Consider the following 24399-nt stretch of genomic DNA (forward strand, 5'->3'; position numbering starts at 1 on the left):
CAAAATGGATGTCTATGAGTTGAATTTCTTCTCCCAAGCTTTATAATTTGTTTTTTCCCCTCAGTAACAAAGCACATCTGCATGACACATTTTGACTCTCAGTCCTATTCATTGTGTTTGATTCAAGGAGCAGTAAGTTTAATATCTCAGGTAAAGTGGGGGTTTTGCTTTTTAAAATTATATATTTGCTTTTTTAAAGGTATTTTTTTGCTGCAATTAATTAAATATTTTTGCTTAAAGAAAACTTATTCTTATGAAACTGCAATTGTAAAGTTACCTCATTTACTTATACAAACCATAACACAATAGTAATAGCACATCAGGGTAGGTGGGATACTATAACAACATTAAGAATATTGTTATACTATTCCACCCACCTTAATGAGGATCCTTTGGGTGTTGCAATTCCGTATCCTTTTGAATCTAGGTTTCCTCCAACCTTCATGGTATCGCAAGGCTTCCTTTGTTCAATGTACTCATTCATGGTGGACTCCAGGAGATAAGCATATTTTCCTTTAGATTTCCGTACTCTGACCACACCTTCTGCAGTTGTTTTGACGAAGACTGATGGTTCAGCGCTCTTCATATAGGCCCACATTTTTTCGAAAAGTGCAATTTTGGATCTCTGCCGAAAAAGAATGATCAACTTACCAGACAGTTACTCTACCTGTGCTTGAACACTGTTAAATTAGATATAGATTGGAGGGAATGTTCAACTTCAACCCAAAATGAGCATCAGCTCCCCACCAGGCCAGAGTTAGGATGCCTGAACCATTTTCACTTAGAATTTTCGTGGCAGAGCTGCATGTGCTAAGCAGGTGCCCCACTGCAACTTGCCGATATCAGCACATGCTGGCTGCCAGTTACAGTCTGTTGGGAGGAGGAGAGGGAGCATATTACAGGGAATGGGACAGTGAGAGTGGGCTGGTAGTGGGGAGAATAATTTTGGGGGAGTGATGAGGAACATGAATGCACCTCTTACTCCAGAAAAACCTCTATAAATCCCCAAGATTAGAAATTATCCTGAACAGGCCCAGCTCTTTTAAGGAATGTTGGTTAAGCTGCTCAATGTACAACTGGGAGTGGCATAGACTAAAAATCTTCACCCCACTCGTAGATTAAAATTGCAAACAGGGCACTGCAACCAGCAAAGCACTCTAATGTGCATATCTAAACAGTTCCTTGCCTATTTTGCCCGAAAATTGAATCAGGTAGGAAATGTTTGAGGTCCCCACCAGTTTTTCCTTTGCCAATCACCTGCTTTACAGGTGAGAAATGGGTGACCCTAGTTGAAAATTCCCACCTCCCCCCACCATTGTTCATTAGACTGTTAAATGTGATAATTGACTTTCCCAATTGCAAAGGTTCATGCTTCACTGTTACACAGGTTTATAACATTGTATATATTGTACATATTTACTGAAGGAAACCTATTGAACTGCCACCTTCTAAACTGCCTCATTTCTCTGTTTATCACTGTGGCAATTAAGATGGAAATGTGTGTAAGGCTTAGTTATGTTGCATTGCAGATACCAGGGGCTTGTAGAGAGAACTGAGAGCTGTGAGCTATAGCCACTTGAGGCTGTAGAGGAAACATGTAATAATACATTAAGGAAGAAAAGGAGAAAGATATCATAAAAAGAATTTATAGAAACAACAGATCACACAATGGGCGTGAGAGAGAGAGCAGCAAATCTAAGTCAGTCAGATGCACAAAACATGGTGAAAGGTTTGACTAAAATCCTACACAGAGAATGTGAGAGAAACAGGCTGCAACTATATGAAAGAAAAATGCTGCAGAGGCTGAAAATCTGAAGTAAAAAAAGATAATGATAGGAATACTTAGCAGGTCAGGCAGCATCTTTGGAGAGAAACATAGAGTGTTTCAGGTTGCTGACCTGTCAACAGAATTCTGGGAAAAGGTTGTCAATCTGAAAAAATGGACAGGATTTTTAAATGCCAGTGCGTGGGGTGGGGGTGGAGTTGGGTTCAGGTGTGGTGGGGGGAAAGGGGGCATATGTTAAAGCATTGAAAAGCAGTGTTGGGTCAGAAACCTGACATGATCCTGTCCACTTATGGGTTTAAACTGGGTGGGTTTGCAGGCAAGTAGGAAACCCCATTGAACTGTTGGCCAAGTCATTTCAACATCTACAGCCCCAATTAGCTGAGGATTTAACATAGTTTTCTGGTTTTGACAGCTAGTGCATGGGTCTCCAGAACTGTGTGAAACTCATCAAGGTCAACAAGGTGAGAGCACAGCAGGAAGCAATTGTTCAATAAAACTGACTAGATGGAAATTCTTTCAAGGATGAACTGAAAAACCTCTGGTATCTGTGAAAGGCTTAGAGACACAGAATGGTTACAGAGCAGAAAGAGGCTAATCAGCTCATTGAATCTGTGCCAGCTGTCTACAAGAGCAGTTTAGCTAGGCCCATTCCCCTGCTCTTTCCTTATAGCTCATATTCTTTTTCCACTTCAGGGGCTTATCCAATTCCTTCTTGAAAGCTATGATTGAATCTGCCTCCACCACACTCTCAGGCAGTGCATTCTAGTTCTAAACCACTAGCCACGTAAAAGACTTTTCCTCATATCTCCTTTGGTTCTTTTGCCACTTACCTTAAATCAATGTCCTCTGGTTCTCGGTCTTCAGCCAATGCGAGACAGTTTCTCTCCATTTACTTTACCCAGACCTCTTATGATTTTGAACACCTCTATCAAATCTCCTCACAACCTCTCTAAGGGGAACAACCTCTGCTTCTCCATCCAATCCCTCACCTCTTGTTTCCTTCTCATGAACCCTGTGTGAACCATCTTTAAAGCCTTCACATCGATTGGACACAATACTCCAGTTGAAGTCAAACCAGTGTTTTATAAAGGTTCATCATAACTTCCTTGCCTTTATACTCTTGACTTCACATTTTTCTAAATTAAATTTTATCTGCCATGTGACTGCCCATTCTACCAGCCTGTCTATCTCCTCTTGAAACCTATCACTCTCCTTCTCACAGTTCACAACACTAACAAGTCTTAAATAAAAAACAGAAAATGCTGGAAATATTCAGAAGGTTTGGCAGCATCTGTGGAAAGAGAAACAGAGTCAATGGCCAGGATTGTATGTTTGCAAATTGGGACTGTGTGTGTAAAAACCGGCATGATGTTGTTGGGTTGCGAACCTAAAGCCAACAAAACGTTCCCTGTTGTACGGTAGGTGAGTGGGTGCCAAAACTGGCAGATTAAATCATTAATGGACAATTGAGCTTGTTAATAAGCCAACTGACCCGAATATTACACTGTTCATGCCATAATACTCATGGTGTGGGAAGGCGGGCATGAGTAGGGAGTTCACTTTTTCACCATCTAACGTGAAAGAGCGGTAAGGAATGGAGGTACATCTTTTGGGGGGTGCCCTGTGTGCATTGGGGGCATCCCCCAAAGATGGTGCACCCCTTTGTGCTTCCCCACCTGGCCTACAAAACCTGCCCCTCACCCCCCTCGTCTCCCTCCCTTGGGTGCCCAAGCCCCCTCTGCCCAAAATCATGGACTTTCCTGAGTCTGGGTCCCCAGGGAGCCACTGCTCTCTTCATCGTGGGACTGCTTGCAGTACTCAGCAATGCCCACTACTGAGTTCTGGTGCTGCTGGGACTGCTGGAGCTGCTGGCCAATCTGATTGGCCGGCAGCTCTCGTGGGCAGGACTTCCTCCCACTGAGGGTCAGGAGTCCCACTCTCTGCCTGTTTCGGCCACTGGCAGCACGTTATCGCTGCAGGGCGGCTTTTGTTTTAAGGCGATTGTGAATTTGCAATGGGGGAGCAAGCCCCTGCTTAAAATTTAAAATGGCGGGTGGGCTGCCAAATGTTTCAGGTCATGACCTTGCATCAGAACTAAAAGCAAAAAATGCTCAGCAGATTTGGCAGCACCCTGTGAAGAGAGAAACAGAGTTTAACATTTTCAAGTCATGACCTTCCAGATCGTGACCAGCTTCTGATGGAAGGTCATGACCTGAAATGTTAACTCTGTTTCTCTCTCCACAGAGTGCCAAACCTGCTGAGTATTTTCTGTTTTTAGTTCTACTATGTTTTTTTGCCCCCAGAAGTTTGAAACAACCACACTTATAGACTCAAAATGCTGGAACTTGATCGAGTGCATTTCTTACCGCTGCTGGAGTGATACATTGTTGATCAGCACCTGACTGCTGTACAGCAGTAAATGCTGCACCCCCAGGTACACATTCTCATAACAATTAGTTCCTAACTCTTTACAAGTAATATAACAATATAACATCCCTCTTTCCTTAAAAGATGAATACCTCTACATCAATATAATTGCTCCCAGCATTAATTTTAAAAATATATTATTCCTAACTAAAGGAAAATTAACAATCCACTTTTATAATTAAACTGAACACTATTTAATTTTATAATTAAACTGAACACTGTTAAAGTCTGACATAGTTTGTTTTCTTTTCTCAAAATATTATTCATGGTATTGCTTATGTGGTAGCATGTTATGACTCCATCTTGTAGATTTAGCATTCATTGCCGTCAGTGATGAGTTGACACACTATACTGATAATGTTGTGCATTTTGCCCCTGGTGTTGTAGGAGCCATGCTTGATGCTGCTGATGTGAGCCCAGAACTTCCAATCAGGATCGGAAACCCTGGGCTGAATTTTACGTTGATCGGGCGGGTGCGCGCCCGACCTGATCGGCATGAAATCGCACAAGATGACATCGGGCGAGCATCCTGACGTCATCCCGCGCTCGCGCGATATTTTGCTCGGCTGGCAGGCCTGTGCAAAAGTCAGAAGCACATCCACCGACAATTAAGAGGCAATTAAGCCCATTAGTGGCGCAATTGTCTGTTATTTATCGTAGCTCGTCCAACCTTACAGTTGGCAGCCAGGCGAATCGGCCAGGCGGCCTTTTCACTTTTCATCAAACCTCATCCAAGGGCGGGATGGCCTTTCCGTTATTAAATAGAATAAAAATAAAAATCTGTGGACAGCATTTTTATCATCTATATGTTTAGCTGCCTGATTGTGATGCTTGAACAGTTTTTTTTCAGAACTTTATTTCATGGTTTTCAGGTCCGCAGCTCCCTGAGGCTGCTCTGTGCCTTCAGGGAGCTTTCTGTCAGTGCTCGCCTGTGCCTGCATTGACCTCTTCGCCCGCCCTCCTCCCGCCCCCATTCTAGCAGCACTGAGTTTTCCAGTGCAGGCTTCACAATGGCTGGCTGTTAATTGGCCAGCAAGCATGAAATCACTGTCGGGGGCCGAACGTGGTCGGCGGTCCATTTCATGGCGGGTCCCGGGCCCTCCAATCGCGCCAGCTCAGTGAGCTGAAAATTCAGGCCCCTATTTCCGACCCTGATCAGACAAAAAAATAGACACTTTACCTTCCTGCGATTATCCTGAGCGATTTTCATATGGAGCATCCTTCACAGCTGACTCAGTGCAGCAAATCTCAGAGAAAGCAGCGCAGAGAATCAGCGCAGAAGCCACGCCCTGTTTTACAACATCAGGTATCGTATCCCGGTGAGTGGAGATTAAATGTCCCAAAGCTTCGTTGAAAAGCTACGAAGAAGAGATAAGTGGCTAAGGGGGTAGGGTGGGTAAGGGGTAGGGTGTGTAGGGCAAGTGGGTAAGGGGGGTCAGGTGGGCAAGGTAAGTGGGTAAGGAGGTAGAGTGGATAAGGGGATAGAGGTTGTTGGCTAGCAGGTGGTTAGGGTGGCAGGTAGGTGAGGTGGGTAGTTTGGCTTGTGGGTGAGGTGGGTAGATGGGTTGGGGTAGTTGGGATGGGTCTGGAGAGGTTGACAGGTCAGGGGCTAGTCAGGTCAGGTCGGGGGATCATGGAGGGAGTCAGGCAGTGGGGTCCGGTCAGGTCAAGGAGTCAGGTTGGGGGCTAATCATGTCAGGTTAGGGGTTAGTCAGGTCAGGTCGGGGATCAGGAGGTAGTCAGGGGTCAGGGGGGATAGTAGGGGGTCAAGGGTGAGTAGTCGGTGAGGTCAGGGCGAGTGGGGGTCAGTCCTCTAGTTACCCAGGAGTTAGACCAGTTTTTTTCCTGTCTAACATTTCCTGGGTAAGTATTCATATAAGTAACTCAGAACTGTCCAAAGTCTCCAACTCTAACTCAGAGAAGGGTCCCAGGGAGTAGGGGAGTTGCCCATTGGAAGTTCACACTTCTCAGGCATGTCCCTCGGAGTCCTTACTAAGGACTTCTGAGGGGTCCCATAGCACATCTTCCAGGGTAAGTCCAGTCTCTGACCATCCAGAGACCGGAAGATTTAGGTCCTTGTGTCACTTGCTGATGACGTTGTATGTGATACTGTTGATGTTGTGTCACTTGTTAATGACGTTGTTACTGATCTTTTCTGCTTTTCCAGCTCAGAAGTAAGTTGAATATGGATTCTGTTCTTTCTCATTTGCTTACTGGTTTCAGTCTCAATGATGTATATGATCTTGGAGTCTCAGCTTCATTAATAACTTTCGCTGGCTTCCAGGTTTTCAGGATTGGATTCTGTACATGTACAATTTGCCATTTCAACAATTCAGGCCGGGATTTGGCATGTTTGTTGAAGTGTTGACCTCCTTCATCCTGTGCATCAGTGAGTTGTTGTCTTACTTCCAGCCTGGTCATTTGGAGCGAGTATCTTGCTTGCAGAATTGCCTTATACTTTCTTCATCTCTGCAGGTGATTTCATGTCAGCCTTGAGAGGCATAGATCAGAATGATAATAAGGCAAAGCTTGGGTCTTCCTTTGTCTCTCGACATTTCATGACGGCTCTCTTGACTATCTGGACATGACTTTCCATAAACCCATGTCCCCTTGGGTAATATGATGATGAGGTGATGACATTGAACCCATACTGTTCAGTGAATTCCTTAAATTCTCTGGAGGCAAGTTTGGTTCCACTGACAGATATTTTTTCAGGAATCCCTTGCTCAGTGAACAGAACTCCTGATTCTGAGATGATTGTTGTAGCTCTCAAATCTTTCTGAATTAATGTAAAAGCGAACTTTGAGTAGTAGTCTGCAACCATGAGATACCATTCTTGGTTGTGTGTGAATAAATTGGCTCCCACAGAATGCCATGTTGTGGGTGGTACTTCAGTAGCTATCATCTCTACTTTCTGTCATTTATTTCTGTATACTTTTGGCATCCACTGCATGCAGATGGAATTCTTTTGATGTCTTTATAGATGCCTATCCAGTACACAGCTGATCTGGTTCTAAGCTTACACTTCCCCATTCCCATGTGGTCATCATGGAGTTCTCCCTGAATTGTTTTGGGTATGATCATTCAACACCATCTTCCAGTGAGGTGTCATCTCTGATAGGCCAGTACTGCCGTATTGCTGGCTGTGTTTGCTGTACCTTTTTCAGCCCTGGATCACTTACTGAGAGAGCATCTGTAATTCTTTGCTGGTCTTGTCTTTAATTTGACTCAGTTTTGGTGGTGTTATGTTCACTCCATGATGGATCTTTACACCTAGATCTTTTATCTCATGTTTCTCCTGTGGTGACAACAAGATAGGGAATCTGCCAGCACCATTTCTCTTCTTAGCTTGTATTTCAGGGTGATATCATAACTCTGAAGCGACAAGAGTAACCTTGCTGGTGTTCTACACAGATTTTTCTTGTAGCTCTGCTTTGGTGGATGATGATCACTCCCCACTGTGACCTTTCTCCCAGAGAGATATGTATGGAATTTCTCACATCCATGTATGACTGCTAAAAGCTCTCTTTCCGTGTTGGCATATCTGGTCTCAGCTGATGTTAGAGCTTTCGATGCAAATGCTCTTGGTTTTCCCTCTTGTACCAGGGCTGATCCCTGACCTTTTGTAGAAACATTCACTTGTAGAGTGCCAGATTTCTCTCTGTTGTAGTATAAGAGACTTGTTTCCTTGCATACTACTACTAATTTGAGTTAGGTGAAACTCTTCTCATGTGACTCTGACCAATGGTAGTCAACATATTTTTTCACCAGATCTCATAGGTTTGCTGTGTGTTTTGACATGTGACAGATGAACAAACTCATACTGGATCAAACCAAGGAAACTTTTCAACTCTTTCTTGTCTCTTGGTGCTTCCATCTCAGAGATAGCTGTGACTTTTTCAGGACTCAGTTTGATTCCGTTGGATGTGTACAGCATTCTGAAGAGCTGACATTTTGTCACCTTCACAACGCATTTGTCTGCGCTGAGCTTGATCCCAGCTTCCCTGGTTCTCTCCATGGCTTCATGTAGATGGAAATCTTGATCTTTTTCATCTACACCATAGATCTGGACATCATCAGCAATGCCAACTACTCCTTTACACCCTCTATATGTCTTGTCTATTTTCTGCTGGAACACATCCTGGTTCACTCTGAGGCCAAAAGGTAGTGTTAGAGACTGGAGGGGAATTAATTTTAACAGCCCTGATTTCCCCTCTCACTACCCATCCATAAACAGAAAGATTTTATTTCTGATTTCCCCCTTTATAAGCGGTGGGGTGTTTTCTCTAACCCTTCTGTCTGGAGTGATCCAATCCTCTATTAATAACCCCACAGCAAGTTCAAGATATGGTAAAGTAAGAGGGCTTGTTTAGTTTACACACACAAAACGCAGGAAGGGGTTTCACAATGTCCACCCCTGTTTGCACTCATACAATAAAAGAGGAATAAGAGAAAAAAAAGGGGTACAGGGCAAGACCATGATAAAAATAAGAGTTATGGTTTCATGTGAGTCCGGAGTCCAGAATCAGAAGTCCAGTGGTGCATTCCTTCAGAGGTTAGCAGGCTGAAACTATTACAAGGTGATTCGAATTTCCAGAAGTGAGGATGTGCATGATGGGAGAAGGCACGAAGAGATGAAATGGTCTTGAAGGCACAGATACAGAAGTCCCAATGTTCCAGTAGTTCACAGTGTAGATCAGGGCCAGGCACTTCACCTGGACAGAGCTCCTTCTGCTGCTACCTGTTATATGATAAAATGGTAGACTAACTGGGTTCATTATGGCAATATTACAGGTTCTAGCGCTTAAAGGAGGTCATGTGACACATCTCCCACTTCTTCTCCTGGATGTTGAACAAAAGATGTATTTTCCCAGGTCTGGAATCCTGAGGTGTTTAATAGATGAGTCATGGTCCTTTTTGTCCTTTGCAGACATACTGTCTCCATTGGCCGGAGCTCTGCCTTAGGAATCCAAAGGGGCTTGGTGTATTTCTTTGGAATGAGGGCATTAGCACCTCTTTAATGATAACAAGGTCCCTGCTGGTTTCTGAAGATTAGAAATTTCTCTGGAATGAGTCATGGCTAGTCAGGGTAAAGCCTTGTCTATTTTTAAAATAAAAATAATAATTTTATAATGTGACCAGGTTGACGTATATATATGTTTTTTTCCTTTCTGTCTTTTGGCCGGGACAGTAGACAAAGGAATTTGTACCAACCAAAGAATGTGTTGAATGTTGTCAAAGTGAAGCTTTGTGTTCCAGTAGCCATTTCTGGTCTCAAGCTTGCTGAGAAATATTGCCCTTGCCAGTGCTGTTGTGATCTATTCCAGTGTTCGAATAGGGTAGTGATTCCTCTTTATTGCTTGATTAAGATCTTTGGGAACCAGGCAAATTCTTAGCTATTCATTTGGCTTCCCTCTCACCATGATGTAATTTACCAAATCTATATGCTCTGACTCTGGAAATCACTTTATTTTCTTCCATCTCTTGGAACTCTCTTTCAAGCTTTCCTTTTTGTTCTACTGGTACTTTATGTGGGGGATAAGTCACTGATTTCTTCACTGGGTCAATAGTAATGTGATGCTCAAAATCTTCAAAGCATCCAAGTGACTCATCAAAACATGCTGGATACATTTGTATCAGATATTCCTTGCTTTCGATCAGAGAGTGCTTTTCAATGGGTGTTCTTCCTTCAACCCTCAGTGACACCTCCTCAAGCGGACATCTGCTGCAGCTCTTCACAACTGCTCAATCCCAAGATTGCAGGACATCTGTTTCAGTGGCATAGAACATACAGTTAACATATTTCTTTTTGTGTCTCTCTGATTTAGGTTGTTCCTCGCTGGTGAACCTCAGTTCCTCCTATACCATTAGCATGATGTTGCTCGGTTTCAGGGCAACTTTCTTTGGGTAACCATTTTCTTGCAAATTTTCAGGAAAGATCTTCTGGTTAGCCTGAGTGAGATGACGTTACTCTGAACTCCGATATCAATCTTCACCTTCAGGTTTATGGTTGTGGACTTATCTCTCACCCTCTTCCTGATTTGAACGGTTATGTGAATTTCTTTTTTTCTGGGAACTGTCACATCCAGCCATTTCATGCAGTTGTATGGTTCCAATGTCTATTTTGTTCTCAAATTAATCATCACCTTCCAGGGTATGGCTGCTTTGGTATCTTTTCCCCCTCATTCACCCTGCTGCCTTGCCTCTGGTAACTCCTTCACCATCTTCTTTCTTTGTGCTATACACCTTTTCCCAGTGATTGAGCTTTCTACAAGCACTGCAGTTTGATCCATATGTGGGACATTTCCTTCTATCTGTGAATTCATGTAGTCATCCATAGTTCCTGCACATCTTTCTCTGTGTGACAGTGTGCATTTTTTTTTTGCTGTTTCACTGCATCAACCCTGCTGCCTTCCTCATGACTTAACCAAAGACTAGCCATTTGGGTCGTCTGCTTCTTCATCTGTCCATTCGTGGCTTCAAGTGCCCTGGCAGTGTATATAGCCTGCAACATTGTGAGCTTGCCCTTTCCAAACAAATCCTTTTGTACTTCAGGATGCAGAGACCCCCAAATGAGCTAAGCTATCAGCCTTTCATCTGTGTCCTTAAATTTACATTTTGTGGCTGCATTTTTCAATTTTGTTAAGAAATTGTTGACAGGCTCACCTGGTTCATGCCTCAGTTTTTGAAACTCATATTGGTGGATCTGGTGATTTGACTTTGGCTGGAGGTGTCTGCTGAATTTTTCAAAAATCTTGTCTGTGTTTTTATTATCATCCTCACTCATCTCCACCATTAAGCTATTAAACAAATTCAACCCTTTCTCTCCTGTCCATAAAAAGATATAGCTCACACTTTCCTCTTCACCAGTGCCTTTTAGAAAGCTATTGAATATCAGTCTTTACTTTTGTTTAAACTTCTCAAATGCCTCTACAACATTGTCAGCTTCTTAATTCAACATGGGCTATAGCTGTGCATTCATTGCTGTGGTGGCAACCATTTCCTTCTTGCATGATTCACTCAGTTTTTCTCTCCCTCTTTGACACTAAGTCAGTTTTTCTCAATTGAATTCAACATTAAACGCATCTAAAATATTTGGGTTTTTACTTCCAGACTCCTGGTGCAACCATGTTGTGCCTTCTTATTCCCAGATATTTGAAATAATCGCACTTTCAACTCAAAATGCTGGAGCTTCATTGATTGTATTTCTTATAGCTCTCCATGTTGCTGGTGACAAATACATTTTGCTCATACATGCGAATATACGAATTGGCAGCAGGAGTAGGCCACTCGGCCCTTTGAGCCTGCTCCACCATTTAATAAGATCATGGCTACTCTGACTGTAAACTCCTGCCTACCCACGATAATCTTTCAGCCTCTTGTTTATTAAGAATCTATCTGCCTCTACCTTGAAAACATTCAAAATTTCTGCTTCCACTACCTTTTGAGGAAGGGAATTTCAAAGACTCACAACCCTCTGAGAGAAAAAAAATTCTCCTCTTCTCTGTCTTAAATAGCGGGCCCCTTATTTTTAAACAGTGACCTATACTTCTAGATTCTCTCACAAGCCCACAAGAGGAAATATCCTCTTCACATCCTCCCTGTCAAGACCCCTCAAGATCTTATATGTTTCAATCAAGTTACCTCTTAATCTTCTAAACTCCAGGGGATACAATCCTAGCCTGTCCAATCTTTCTTCATAAGACACATCCATTCCTGGTATTAGTTTAGTAAACCTTCTCTTAACTTTTTCTAACGCATTTACGTCTTTGTTTAAATAAGGAGACCAGTACTATACACAGTACTCCAGACATGGTCTCATCAATACCCTGTACAATTGAAGCATAACCTCCCTAATTTTATATTCAATTCCTCTCACAATAAACGGTGGGGAGGATTTTTCCCTCATTGGGCAGGCTCGGCGGGGGTGGGTGGGGACGGCGGGGAAGCTGACCACCACCCGTGATCGGGGCTGGACCATGATTTCACGCTGACGGGCCAATTAAGGCTTGCCCAGCGTGAAACACGAACAGCAGCGCTCAGTGCTGCCTGTGTGGGGTGGGAGGGAGGAGGGCGAGTGCGAACTTCACGCAGTTGCGCACTGGAAAAGCTCCCTGAGGCACAGAGCTTCCTCATGGAGATGAAGAGTTTTAAAAATTAAAAATAAAGATTTCTAAATTCTTATAAAACATGTCTCCTCATGTGACTCTGTCACATGAGCAGGAACATGTTATTAATTAAATTTTAAAATTTTGATTTAATTTTTATTTGCTGTTGGAAACCTCGTCCTGCCCGTGATGAGGTTTCCTAAAAAATCCAAAGGCTGCTTCGCCTTTTCGCCTGCCTGCAAACTGCAAGGTTGGACGGGCAGCGAAAAATTTCATTCAATTACCCTTTTAATGGCCTTAATAAGCCTTTTAATAGTTTGCGGGCACATGCCGGAGTCGGCAGTGCACCTGCCAACTGAAATATTGCACGAGTGCGTGATGACCTCAGGACACTCGCCCAATGTCATCGCGCATCATTTTATGCTCAGTCAGGTCGGGCACATACCCACCTGATGAGTGGAAAATTCTCCTCGATAATGTTCTAATAGCTTTCCTAATTACCTGCTGTACCTTCATACTAGCCTTTTGTGATTCATGCACTAGGACACCCAGATCCCTCTGAATCTCAGAGCTCTGCAATCTCTCACCATTTAGAGAATAAGCTTCTTTTTTATTCTTCCTGCCAAAATGAACAATTTCACATTTTCCCACATTATACTCCACTTGCCAGATCTTTGCCCACTCAACCTATCTCCCTTTGAAGCCTCCTTACGTCGTTTTCACAACTTACTTTCCTACCCATCTTTGTAACATCAGTAAATTTAGCAACCATACCTTTGGTCCCTTCAACCAAGTCATTTACATAAATTGTAAAAAGTTGAGACCCTAGCACTGATCCCTGTGGTACACCACTCATCACACTCTGCCAACTAGAAAAAGGCCCATTTATCGCTACCCTCTGTTTCCTGTTAGCGAACCAATCTTCTATCCATACCAATATGTTACCCCCTACACCATTAGCTTTTATTTTCCACAATAACCTTTGGATATTGCTGAAAAAAAAAGACATGTCTAAGATTTTCATTTTGCACTCATCAGGATACTTGCAAGAATACCAATATAAGGGGAAAACAACAATTTATACTGTATGTGGAGAGAGTGCCGATTGGTTGACAAGTGACGTTGCCATGACAAATGCACCACTGATGGTGACTGACAGTTAACTGCCAAGCATTGTTCGAAATTTATACCAGGCAACTTGACCCTGATTTGTCAAGGCATTACCCTGAGGAATGAGTCAACGAATAGTTGTCACTTATTTTGTTTAACTGAAACAGGCGCAATGTGTGTACATGTTCTTTCTATCTGCAAAGAACAGGGCCCTATGTATTAATATATGTAGCTTCCAGTACACAAAACCTTGCCATACTGCGAGCCCAACTGACAATCTTAAATTGGTTGTCAACATAATTCTTAGCACAGTGAGGATTATTTAGCAAATGTTGTCCAATCGCGGAAACACATCTAATGTTGGACACTGTGTCTTTGAGTTATGCAAGCACCGGCTGGTTGGGTACGATCCATACTCTGCCTGTTGCGAACAGCGGCTGGGACATGCTGTTTGATATGATCCAACATTTTTTGGTTGGAGGTGATGGCATAGTGGTATTGCCACTGGACTAGTAATCCAGAGACCCAGGGTAATGCTCTGGGGACCCGGATTCAAATACCGAATTTGAATTCAACAAAAATCTGGAATTATAAGTCCAATGATGAGCATGAAACCATTGCCGATTGTTGTAAAAACCCATCTGGTTCACTAATGTCCTTTAGGGAAGGAAATCTGCTGTTCTTATCTGGTGTGGCCTACATGTGGCTCCAGACCCAGAGCAATGGTTGACTCTTAAATGCCCTCTGAAATGGCCTAGCAAGCCACTCAGTTGTAACAAACCACTACAAAGACACAAAAAAGGAATGAAACCGGACAGACCACCTGGCATCGACCTAGGCACCAGAAACGACAATGGCAATAGCAGCCCTGTTGACCCTACAAGGTCCTCCTTACTAACACCTGGGGGCAAGTGCCAAAATTGGGAGAGCTGTCTCACATACTAGTCAAGCAACAGCCTGACATAGTCATCCTCATGGAATCATACCTTACAGATAATGTCCCAGACTCCATCATCACCATTCCTGGGTATGTCCTGTCCCACTAGCAGGACAGACCCAGCAGAGGTGGTGGCACAGTGGTAAACAGTTGGGAGGGAGTTGCCCTGGGAATCCTCAACATTGACTCTGGACCACATGAAGTCTCATGGCATCAGATCAAACATGGGCAAGGAATCATCCTGCTGATTACCATGTACTGCCCTCCCTCAGGTGATGAATCAGTGCTTCTCCATGTTGAATATCACTTGGAAGAAGCACTGAGGGTAGCAAGGGTGCAGAATGTTCCCTGGGTGGGGAACTTCAATGTACATCACCAAGAGTGGCTCGGTAGCACCACTACTAACAAATAAAAAAAACATACCGAGCATCACACTGGCACTGAAATTCATATAACACATTACTCATTTGTGTGATTGGTAGAACGTCTTTTTGGGTTAATGGCAGCATCCTGTTAATGGCCAATACCACTCATGTTGCTACTGCATAGTAGCAGCGTGAAACAGCTAGCTTCACCTGTAGCTCAAATTTTTCAGATACCTTGCCCTTCCAAGGTAATCTGAGGTAGGCAGGGCACTTTCCAGGGCTGAAAGTGATGGCTTTAGGCCTGTTCATGAGTTTGCGTGGATTTTGCAGGAGCCACATCAGCACAAGGGTGACAATAGAGCTTGGGATACTCAAGATGTGCTTCAGGTGCCTCAAGAGATCTGGAGCTGCACTTCAGAGTACCCTATCAAGGTTCTCCAGAATGGTTGTGGTCGCTGAGCCCTGTACAACATCGCGCTGCAGAGAAGACTGGAGCTGCAGGAAGAGGAAGGTGCAGGTCGATCGCCATCCTCCTCCTCTGAGTAAGAGGAAGAGAAAAGGAGGTGGAGGAACCAAAATTTGCCACATGGTGCCTGCTGCCACTCACCTGGACACCAACAAAGCCCATGATGACCTCACCCAGGCCTAATCTGTGTGTGTGTGTGTGTGTGTGTGTGTGAGGACATCTGACAGTGCCATTGGAAACCCAGTGCCTGTGCTCTCACCACAGACACAATTCATTCCAACCATCAACAGTCCAATGGTCGCATTTACTCCCTTTCCTCCTCATAAAACCTGATCATATCATTCACCTGAAGGTTACTGTCCAGTGTGAATGGAGGATTCAACAAAGTAGAGGGCAGGAAAAAGAGAAGTTCATTTAGATTCTTTCATTAAAATTAAATACAACATAACACCATAAGCAATGCCATACACACCCTAGTGCAATTAATATGTCACAGATTCACTTCCTATTGCCCCTACATGGTGCAGCCCGTGGCTTCAGCAGAACTAAAGGATGATGTTTATTCCCCTGCTTTGACATATGAGATGCCTGTGGTGGACATCCTCAGGGCTTTGGTGCCTGTTAGGGTCCCACAAAAGACTGCCCACCTGCACCTGTGCAGAGGTAGACTTGGCCATCAGGGCAGGAAGCAGTGTTTGTGGCTCTGGATGTGTGTCAGCAGGATTTGGGAGTGAACAAGGGATAAGTAGTAGGAGCAGATTAAGCAGAGTCAATTTACCATTTGTGCTTTCTCCATCTTCCTTCTCAGGGTCCACAAGCGCTTTCGGCTAGCCAAGAATGGGAGAGCACTTGACTACATTTCAGTGAGGTAGTGAGTCACCAAGATGAAGCTTTCCTCCATCCAGTGTGAAGTGACAGACTGAATGTGCAGACCATTGGTGAGGGCCAGCATGCACTTGGTTGCCTACTGCATCTGATTTCTCCACGCATGGAGGTAGACATCAAAGCATCATACTAAAGATAGACTCCTTCAATCTCATTTAAAAGGTGTGCAGTGCTTCTGGAAATGCTAACAAAGGCACAGACATTTCCTATTGCTGCTGCACAATCTCCCTTTTGAAGAATGGCACCCGAAGTTCAGCATCTCTATCCAGCTGGGGATTGCCTATTGCACTCTCCGGTGAGGCTCTCCTCTGCTGTCTTTGTCTGCAGCATCTGCTTCTGCTCAAATATGATGTGAGCTTCCCTCACTGTGTGCAGTATCTACTGAGGTGAGTTTATCTGTGCTGGTGGAGGCTGCACATGAGTTATGTGACAGTGTATCCTCAAAGTGCTCACCCTCCCCTGAGAGCTCCTTGGCTCAGTTCCGCAGCAGTTCATCATCACCCTTGAAGGACCTGTGGGAGACCAAAGATATGAGTTTGTGTTGACATAGGTAAGGGTTCAAACTTGACATTGCATTCCAGTCAATGCTGACATCAATTCAACCATCAGTGACTGTTAATTTCCAAATCCCATAGTGATATTGAATGCTGTCACGAGATGTGTGAGCCACCCCCAACTCTGACACCTCATATCTATACCAACCTTTTGATCAGCAATATATCCCTCTCTACTGCAGTCAGGGTGCTATGGCTGCAGGCCCACCCTGGACTTTCTGCCTCTCCCTGGAATTGTGGAATCTTTTTTTAATGTTTATTTACGGGATGTGGGCGTCGCTGGCTAGTCCGGCATTTATTCCCCATCTTTAATTGCCTTTGAGAAGATGGTGGTGAGCTGCCTTCTTGAACCACTGCAGTCCATGTAGTGTAGCTACACCCACAGTGCTGTTAGGAAGGGAGTTCCAGGATTTTGGCCCAGCAACAGTGAAGGAATGGCAATATATTTCCAAGTCAAGATGGTGAGCAACTTGGAGGGGATTTTGCAGGCAGGGGTGTTCCCCTTGGTCTGCTGTCCTTGTCCCTCTGTCTAAGGAGCCTTGGTGAATTCCTGCAGTGCATCTTCTCCCGCAATGAGGGAAAGCAGGGACTTATGAGTGTTAGAGGCGGAATGCGTACTGAGGATGGAATGAGAATTTGTGCAGGGTGACAGTGAGGGATTGGTATAAGACGGCAATGAGGATGAATGCGAGTGTTGGTTATTCAGATGGAAATTTGAGGAGGTGCCTGGAGAGAAGTGAATGTGTGCAACTACAAGGTTTGTTAGTCGGAGGAGTGCTATGCAGGAGAATCCTAGGGAAGAAGGAGATCCACCTGAAAGTGATATCCACTCACCTTTCCTGACCTAATGAGATCAGTGAATCTCTTTTGACACTGCATCCAAGTCCTGGACATCACACTCCTGCTGCTGCCATCTTCCACAACTGCCATTGTCTAGCCTCTTCCTCCTGGCCTGAGGAAGCAGCACGTCCCTTCTGGCCCCCGCAGCTTCTGGTATGACATCCAGGAAGAGCCAGAGAACTAGTGTGGTGGCGGGGGAAGGGGGAACTTTTTCCATGCCTTTATTCCATATATTTACCTCCACAACCAAAGTTTCTTGCAGTCATTCGGACCCCTGCCAGGGTCCCTTTAAATAGAAAATCTTCATTCACACCTTCAATCACGCCCGGACTCTGTAATTGGTCAGGAAACCCAGAAGTGGCATGTTGATGCCATGGCTGAGTTAGAGTTACAGCAAAGCCCACTCACAGTACAAGTGGGTTCCTGACCTGTATTGGCCTCCCCTCTGCCTGCGGGCCTGCTCAGATAAAATTCCATTCATTAACTCTATGGGTGGAATCTTGTGGAGGTGATGGGGGTCTCAACCTCTGGCAGGAGAGCCAGCGAGTCCCCCGTGTCACCTCTTTTTGACAAGGCTGACGCCTCTTGTGCCATTCAGACACTAGCGGGGCTCCCCTGGATCAAGGACCCCGAGGGCGGAAGTCCCACCCACCAAGAGCAGCCGGACAAACACAGGCTGACAGCTCTTCTGTACTGAGCAGTGCCACCAAGGGGGTAGGTGGTGCTGCTGATATGACACCCACCCGAGGGCTCGGATCGAGGAGGGACCCAGGCACAGGTGAGCTATGGCGCGACGGGAATAGCGAGGTGGGGGTCACGGCTGAAGTGGGTAGGGGATTGGCGGAAAGGGAATCGGAATGGCTCTTAGCGGGCATCCCTTCCCGATGTCAGGTCCCTTGATCAGGCACTGAGTGCCTTTGAGCAAGGGATTTCCCCTGGGAGCACACAAACAAACACGCCAGGTTTTACTTATCGCGTTCCCAACACAGCAAGTCCCCCCGCTTGCCACTGGGTTAATACCAGTGGCGATGGAATGAAGCCCTTAAGTGGGCATTAATTGCCCATTTAAGGGCCTCAATTGGTGCTGGAGTGGAAAAGCCCATGGATGGCCTTCCCACCCCAGACTTAATCAGGGTAGAGGTGGGAAGGTGACGTGATCCCCACCCGCCACCTCCCCGCCTGATTAAATGCCTCCTCCCAGTCACAAACTCGCCACGGGGAAGAGCACAAGAGTCCGCCCCAGTTCACTCTTCACAGATGCTGCCAGACCTACTGAAATATTAGCAGCATTTCCTGCAATTAGATAATACTACAAAGGAAAAAATAGTCATACAGTATGAAAGAAATAAATAGATAAATCCCAGTGGGTAAATATTAAAATAAATTAAAACAAGAATATACACTTTTATTAGCCTAGATATAGAAAATTCCTTTTAAAATATCAATTTGAAAAGTCTTCTCAGACGAGCCTAAAATCTAATCATATAATCCAGAATTTTAAGTGCAAAAGGCAGTGGCCAAACTTTCATTTAAAATTTGGATTTTGGATTTAGATATGCAGATCAGCAACTGCATTAGAAATCTGAGGAAATAGAAAAGCAATGATAAAAGCTCTATTACCCTACTAAAGTATGACTCATACCAAATGGACACGTGAAGTGGGTCATGAAGGAAGCTGCAGATATAATGGATAGTCCCCGAAATCATTAAGGAAGTGAATATCTTTTACCACCATGTAAGTGAAACAGGTGTGATGAACAGATCCATCAAAACACATACTTTTTGTCATCTCATTAGCATAAGTTCAGATATTAGATTCAGACTGATCTAAGGAACAGATGAGAGGTGAGAGGGACGCTGCATGCAAGTCAGATTTAAAGGGATAGGAACAATTGCAGAGGAATGTTATAAAGGACAAGGCAAAGGCTCTGACAGTGTTGATTATTATTCCATACAAAGGGTGCAGGGTTAAGAAATAGTTCCTGTTTCATGGTTGCCATGTAGAGGTAGCACTGCATGAGATGATTTCAAGGAATGTTGTCCTCTGTGGCACTCCAAAGTACTATCCCCCTTGGTCAGCATTGCAACATGTCTGCAAGGAGATGTTCCCAAGTTTCAGATCATAGCTGATCACTGAATGTACCAACTCTATTAGACATGGTAGCTGCAGGAGGCCACCCATTCTCCACTCTGCCTAATGTGACTTGTCATTGAAGAGAGCAAAAATCAGGTGTGGTGCAAAATGGGCACTTGATCAAATCCTTTCAGTTTCCTGCCACACGTAGAACTTCAGACAGACAGAGATAGGATAGATAGATAGAAAGAAAATAAACTATTTCAATTAGTAAATTCTCTGCTATATTACCATGAAATTGTGTGTTCATCTCACTCAATGAGAGGGCATCTAATTGCAATACTCTGGCAATTTTCATTCACAGCGCTACCTCAATGTACTGTATAAATATTTCTTGCAAACCTACATTTATTCCTGCCTATTAGCTATAGTTTATAGAATCACAAAAGATTCTTAAAGTTGGCAAAATCTCTTTGAATCGGAAGTTATTTCCAAAGCTTCATATTATGAAGAAAGCAGACAAGAGGCTGATTTGTGTATTACTGATGTTCTTTGGCATAGATGCTAAGATTTTACATTGAAACAGCAAATTTTTCAATTGTTAAACATTTGCTTTCTGTACATTTTAATCTTCCCTTTGGTACTGTTTCATTCTATCAGTACTCTCATTATTTTTTGCCTACTTTCTGTTTTCTATATTCTCTTTTCTTGGATGGTAGAGTGATATTTTACTCCTTTTCTATTTTGTTCATCAGAATGAGGAGTGTTAAGAAATATTTTACCATTTTAGCACTGGTGTCTGGACCCACATCTGAACCAAAGCATGTTATAGATATAGAATGAAGCTTTATTTTCTCTACCCCAATAACATATCAGATCCTCTATGCACCAGTGTGACATTTCCATTTTCTTCACCAGCTCTCTTTACAGCTTCAGTTCTGAAGCAAGATAACTGCCAATGAAATATGTTTGAAATATAGTTAATGTTGGGAAGCCAATTTGTGTACAATGGGGATCCCATAAACAGCAAGGTGATAATGACTTGTTTTTTTTTAGAGAGGTTGGCGGAGCAATAAATATTGACTAAGACACCAGTGAAGCTCCCTGCTCAATGGAATAAAAACACGTTTTGATCCCCATTGACAGCTATATCAAAGTATAAATAGAAGCTCTGTTATCATGAATTGGGACATCAATGCCTTTGTATGAACAGCGTTATGCTTTAAAAATGTTGAGGCTTTCTCAGGCTAATCACAACCACAATAACTTTTCCACGTCTGAAACAAAACAAAGATAAAAGCACCCTATCTTACCCTAAAGAATTCTTTTGTGGATCCAGCATCCAAAGTTCCATATGCAATGTCTGTTTGCTTAGCAAGATCCTCCGCACTTTCAATGGGAGATACCATTCGTTCGACCGTCAGGAAAGCAGCTAAGTTAGCCGTGTATGATGATATTATGATCAAGGTAAAGAACCACCACACACCTCCAACAATTCGCCCCGACAGGGATCTAATAACAAGTGTGAAATGGATTTGTAAAATGAAATGAAGGTTTTCACTGGGACAGAGTAATCAATCACGTATTATTGTGCACAGCATTTAATTACAGGGAAGCACATTAAGTGGATATTATGGCCATCTCAGAGAACAGTAAAAAAGAATTGCATAGGTTTTATGTCCAAAGAATGATTTATAAAGAAATTGATTTTAGTGTGGTCACAACTGTACAACTCTACAGTTATTTTTCAGAAAGTGGTATCATTTGGGCCTAATAAACAACAAAAAGTGCCTCCCTGCAGTAAAAATATTGCTGGGAATATGAGAATATGCCAGGTGAAAACAAAATAAGATTAGTAGCCCTCCATGCTAGTTTTCATGAGTTATTTGCAATGCATACATAATGGAGGCAGAATTGTGATATTTTTACTGCAAATACAAGCAGTACAGTCTTACACAAAAACTGCACCAAATGCTTGACTGATTAATTTCACTTAGCAGTAAAAAGACATTTAAAACATTCAATGACATCTACAAACAGGTTATTCACAAATGTGAGAAGCTACACACTGTGCTGGAAGTTTAGTACATAAAAATGTGAATGCTCTACATTCAACAAGCAACTTTTGCAGTGAGCTAAGATCATTGTGGATTATTTTAAGAAATCATTATATAATTTCTCAAAACTAGGTGCTTATAAGAAACACATCTCATGAGCTGCCAGTGAGCATGGGAAACAAAATTGTTCCAAACACGCAAGTTGTGTTAACGCAAAAGAAACTCAGAAATCCATAGGATTTATTTGCAACAAGTCGATATTTGTGTGTTTTTTCTCTTGTCCTGCTCTAAAATGTAAGAAGATAAGTTAAATTTCTTTAAATTGCTTTCGGGAGGTGGGGTGGCTGGGGGAATAAATAAAAAAATCTAAGTCAATTCCCACAAATATTACTTCTGAGAAATACTCTAATAACAGTGTAAACCTATTTCAGACTCTTTTTAGTTTCAGCTGCAGTCTTTGAATACATCCTCATTTACTAAAACTGTAAGGGTCACTCTTTACTTACGGTGTCCCTGAGCACATCCTTGAGTACCAAATTAAGTTATTTACTAACAACAGACCTATTCACAGAGCACTCAGTGCCCCTCTCTCTTTTGATGGCAAAAGAGACAGCTGGGATTCTGATCAATCACATTAACTTGTAAATTCACGTACATGTTTCAGTACCATCAAGTAACAGCAAATCAAACATAAAACAAATCATAGCAAGGATTAGTGCTTGGACACCCTACACCAGCTCTCATCTCTAAACTTCCACACATTGTTTTTTGTAGCATGCTGGTTCACAAATAACAGTCATTGCAGTGCCCTGAAAAAATGGCCATATTTCATGTGTGGACCCAAACTGTCAGTATTGGCGGACAATTCAACCATAAGGACATCAAATTTCAGCTGCTCCTATACTTACCTAAAGAAAAGAATTCCCGTGGTTGCATATATAGGAACAAGGCAAACATGTTTTCTTTTTAACAAATCTACACAGTAATGAGACAAAGCAACCACAGCAATCCTTTCCCCTTGGTGTCCAGAAATATGCATTTTCCAACAAGGATCACTGTATATCATAAGAGTGGTTGACTTTTCCTCTCTGTAGCCCAAGGACACTTGCCCCCGCTGAGATCATCTAATTCAGCACAGACCCAGTATAGGACTTGGAATCTATGGCTTAGGAAACATTGCATGGTGAATTTAATACTGATTATCGAATAAATTCCTTCTGTAATGCTCTTTAAGCAGTTTTTAATAGTTAATATCTTTAACTTTTGCTTTTTTAAGCTTTTATAAAAATTTGAGAGAAATTTTATGGGGTTGTCTTTCCAGATTTTAGCAAAACCACTAAACTATATTAAAATAGAAAGGCATAAAACCTAGCAACAAAACACAATTTCTTTTTGTGAAATATATACAGATGCACCAAGTTTCAATAATGAGGATGTATGGACCTTAATGTAGCGCTCCAGGTTTCAAGAAATTATCAAAAGTCAAAGTTTCCTCACCTGCCATAACCTATTAGGGGGAAAAGGTACAGATATAAATTAAATATGGTTCATTTAATTTTTAATGCAAACAATAAGCGTGCTTTAATCATTTTCATCCTTCCAGCGAGGTGGTATTTAGCAATTCTCAATTGCACTTTCTAACCTAGGTCCTAAATGTGTTACAAAAAGTGATTATTCTGTGTGCAGTTCAATGGTGGACACGGGTTTGTTTCTCCCTTTCGGCCAAATTTCTGATCTTAGTTAATTCATGGTGCAGGTGAATCACTGCTAGGAGGCCATGCACCTCCCCATTAGGATGGAGGGATGACTGTTGTAAGAGTTAGCACCAACTGTGATCATACATTTCCAAATAGCAGAATATGCAGATTCTGGAAGCAAATCATCCAGCTACCCTCTCGCTGAACCTTCAACATGCTAAGTTTACCAGCTTTGTGTTATGGATAGTGTCAATTATAGGATTATACAAACAACTGCTTCTACTGTACTGAAACAGAACCAGAAATAGAAAAATCTTTATCTACTTAAAACCTGGACTAAGAAAATAGAAAGCACCAAGCAAATAAATGTCTGTACCAGAAGTTAAAATGAATTAAATAGCTAACATGTCAAATTGTGAGTTATTAACAATAGTTAATTATGATAATTATTTACTTGTAGTCTATTAACGTAGTTAGGTGTGACTAATATGCTGTTAATAAACTGCAAAACTATTTGCTTGGAAGTAATTATCCCTTGTCATTCCTTTAGATATTAAAAATAATTAAACATACTGGCATAATTAAGAAAGGGGGGTGAGGAGAAATACTATTATTTTCTCAATGACGACCAAGGTGACTACCTCTCCTCAAGTCAGTGGTGCAGAACAGAATCCATTTTTGTAATAAAGGTAAGTGAAGAAGTGCTTCAAATGCATAAGGTTGAGTTGAGTTACATAACGCCATGTTAACAGTGCATGCACTGCATGTACTTGGCTATAAATCTGCGAGAAGAAGGTTTCTAATCTTAATCTATTTCTTTTGTTTTACAATCAAACTGAATTATGCACTAAACATTCTTATAGAATATCAAGGCAATATCAAAATTATCATGTAAATTTATGAAAATGCCAGATCTATAAAGAAAATATTCTGAGTCTAACACATCATGATGAGTAGCTATCAAAAATACACCAGATCTGTCTAAACCCTTTGCTTCCTACAATGACTAACATTATTGTGCATATCAAATCTTTGTCACTGAAGAATTTTGACCGATCATGGTCTTTAAGATAGATAAAGCTCTACATGTACA

General features: G+C 42.6%; 1 protein-coding gene across 9 annotated transcripts in view; it reads right to left on the minus strand.

The window, feature by feature from the left end:
- Positions 1-24399, minus strand: part of gria2b (glutamate receptor, ionotropic, AMPA 2b) — a 163949-nt gene that overhangs the window by 4666 nt on the left and 134884 nt on the right. For all 9 annotated transcript variants that reach the window (XR_013576426.1, XR_013576425.1, XM_078540609.1 and 6 more), the window contains exons 12-13: positions 20866-21064; positions 378-625 (exon numbers count right to left, since the gene is read on the minus strand). Coding sequence is in view for 7 of the 9 variants with exons in the window: in XM_078540609.1 (XP_078396735.1) it covers positions 378-625; positions 20866-21064 (447 nt within the window). In the remaining 2 variants the exon portion in view is untranslated. The remainder of the gene's footprint in view (positions 1-377; positions 626-20865; positions 21065-24399) is intronic.

Source organism: Cetorhinus maximus, chromosome 1, assembly GCF_964194155.1.
Source record: "Cetorhinus maximus chromosome 1, sCetMax3.hap1.1, whole genome shotgun sequence".
NCBI lineage: Eukaryota > Metazoa > Chordata > Chondrichthyes > Lamniformes > Cetorhinidae > Cetorhinus > Cetorhinus maximus.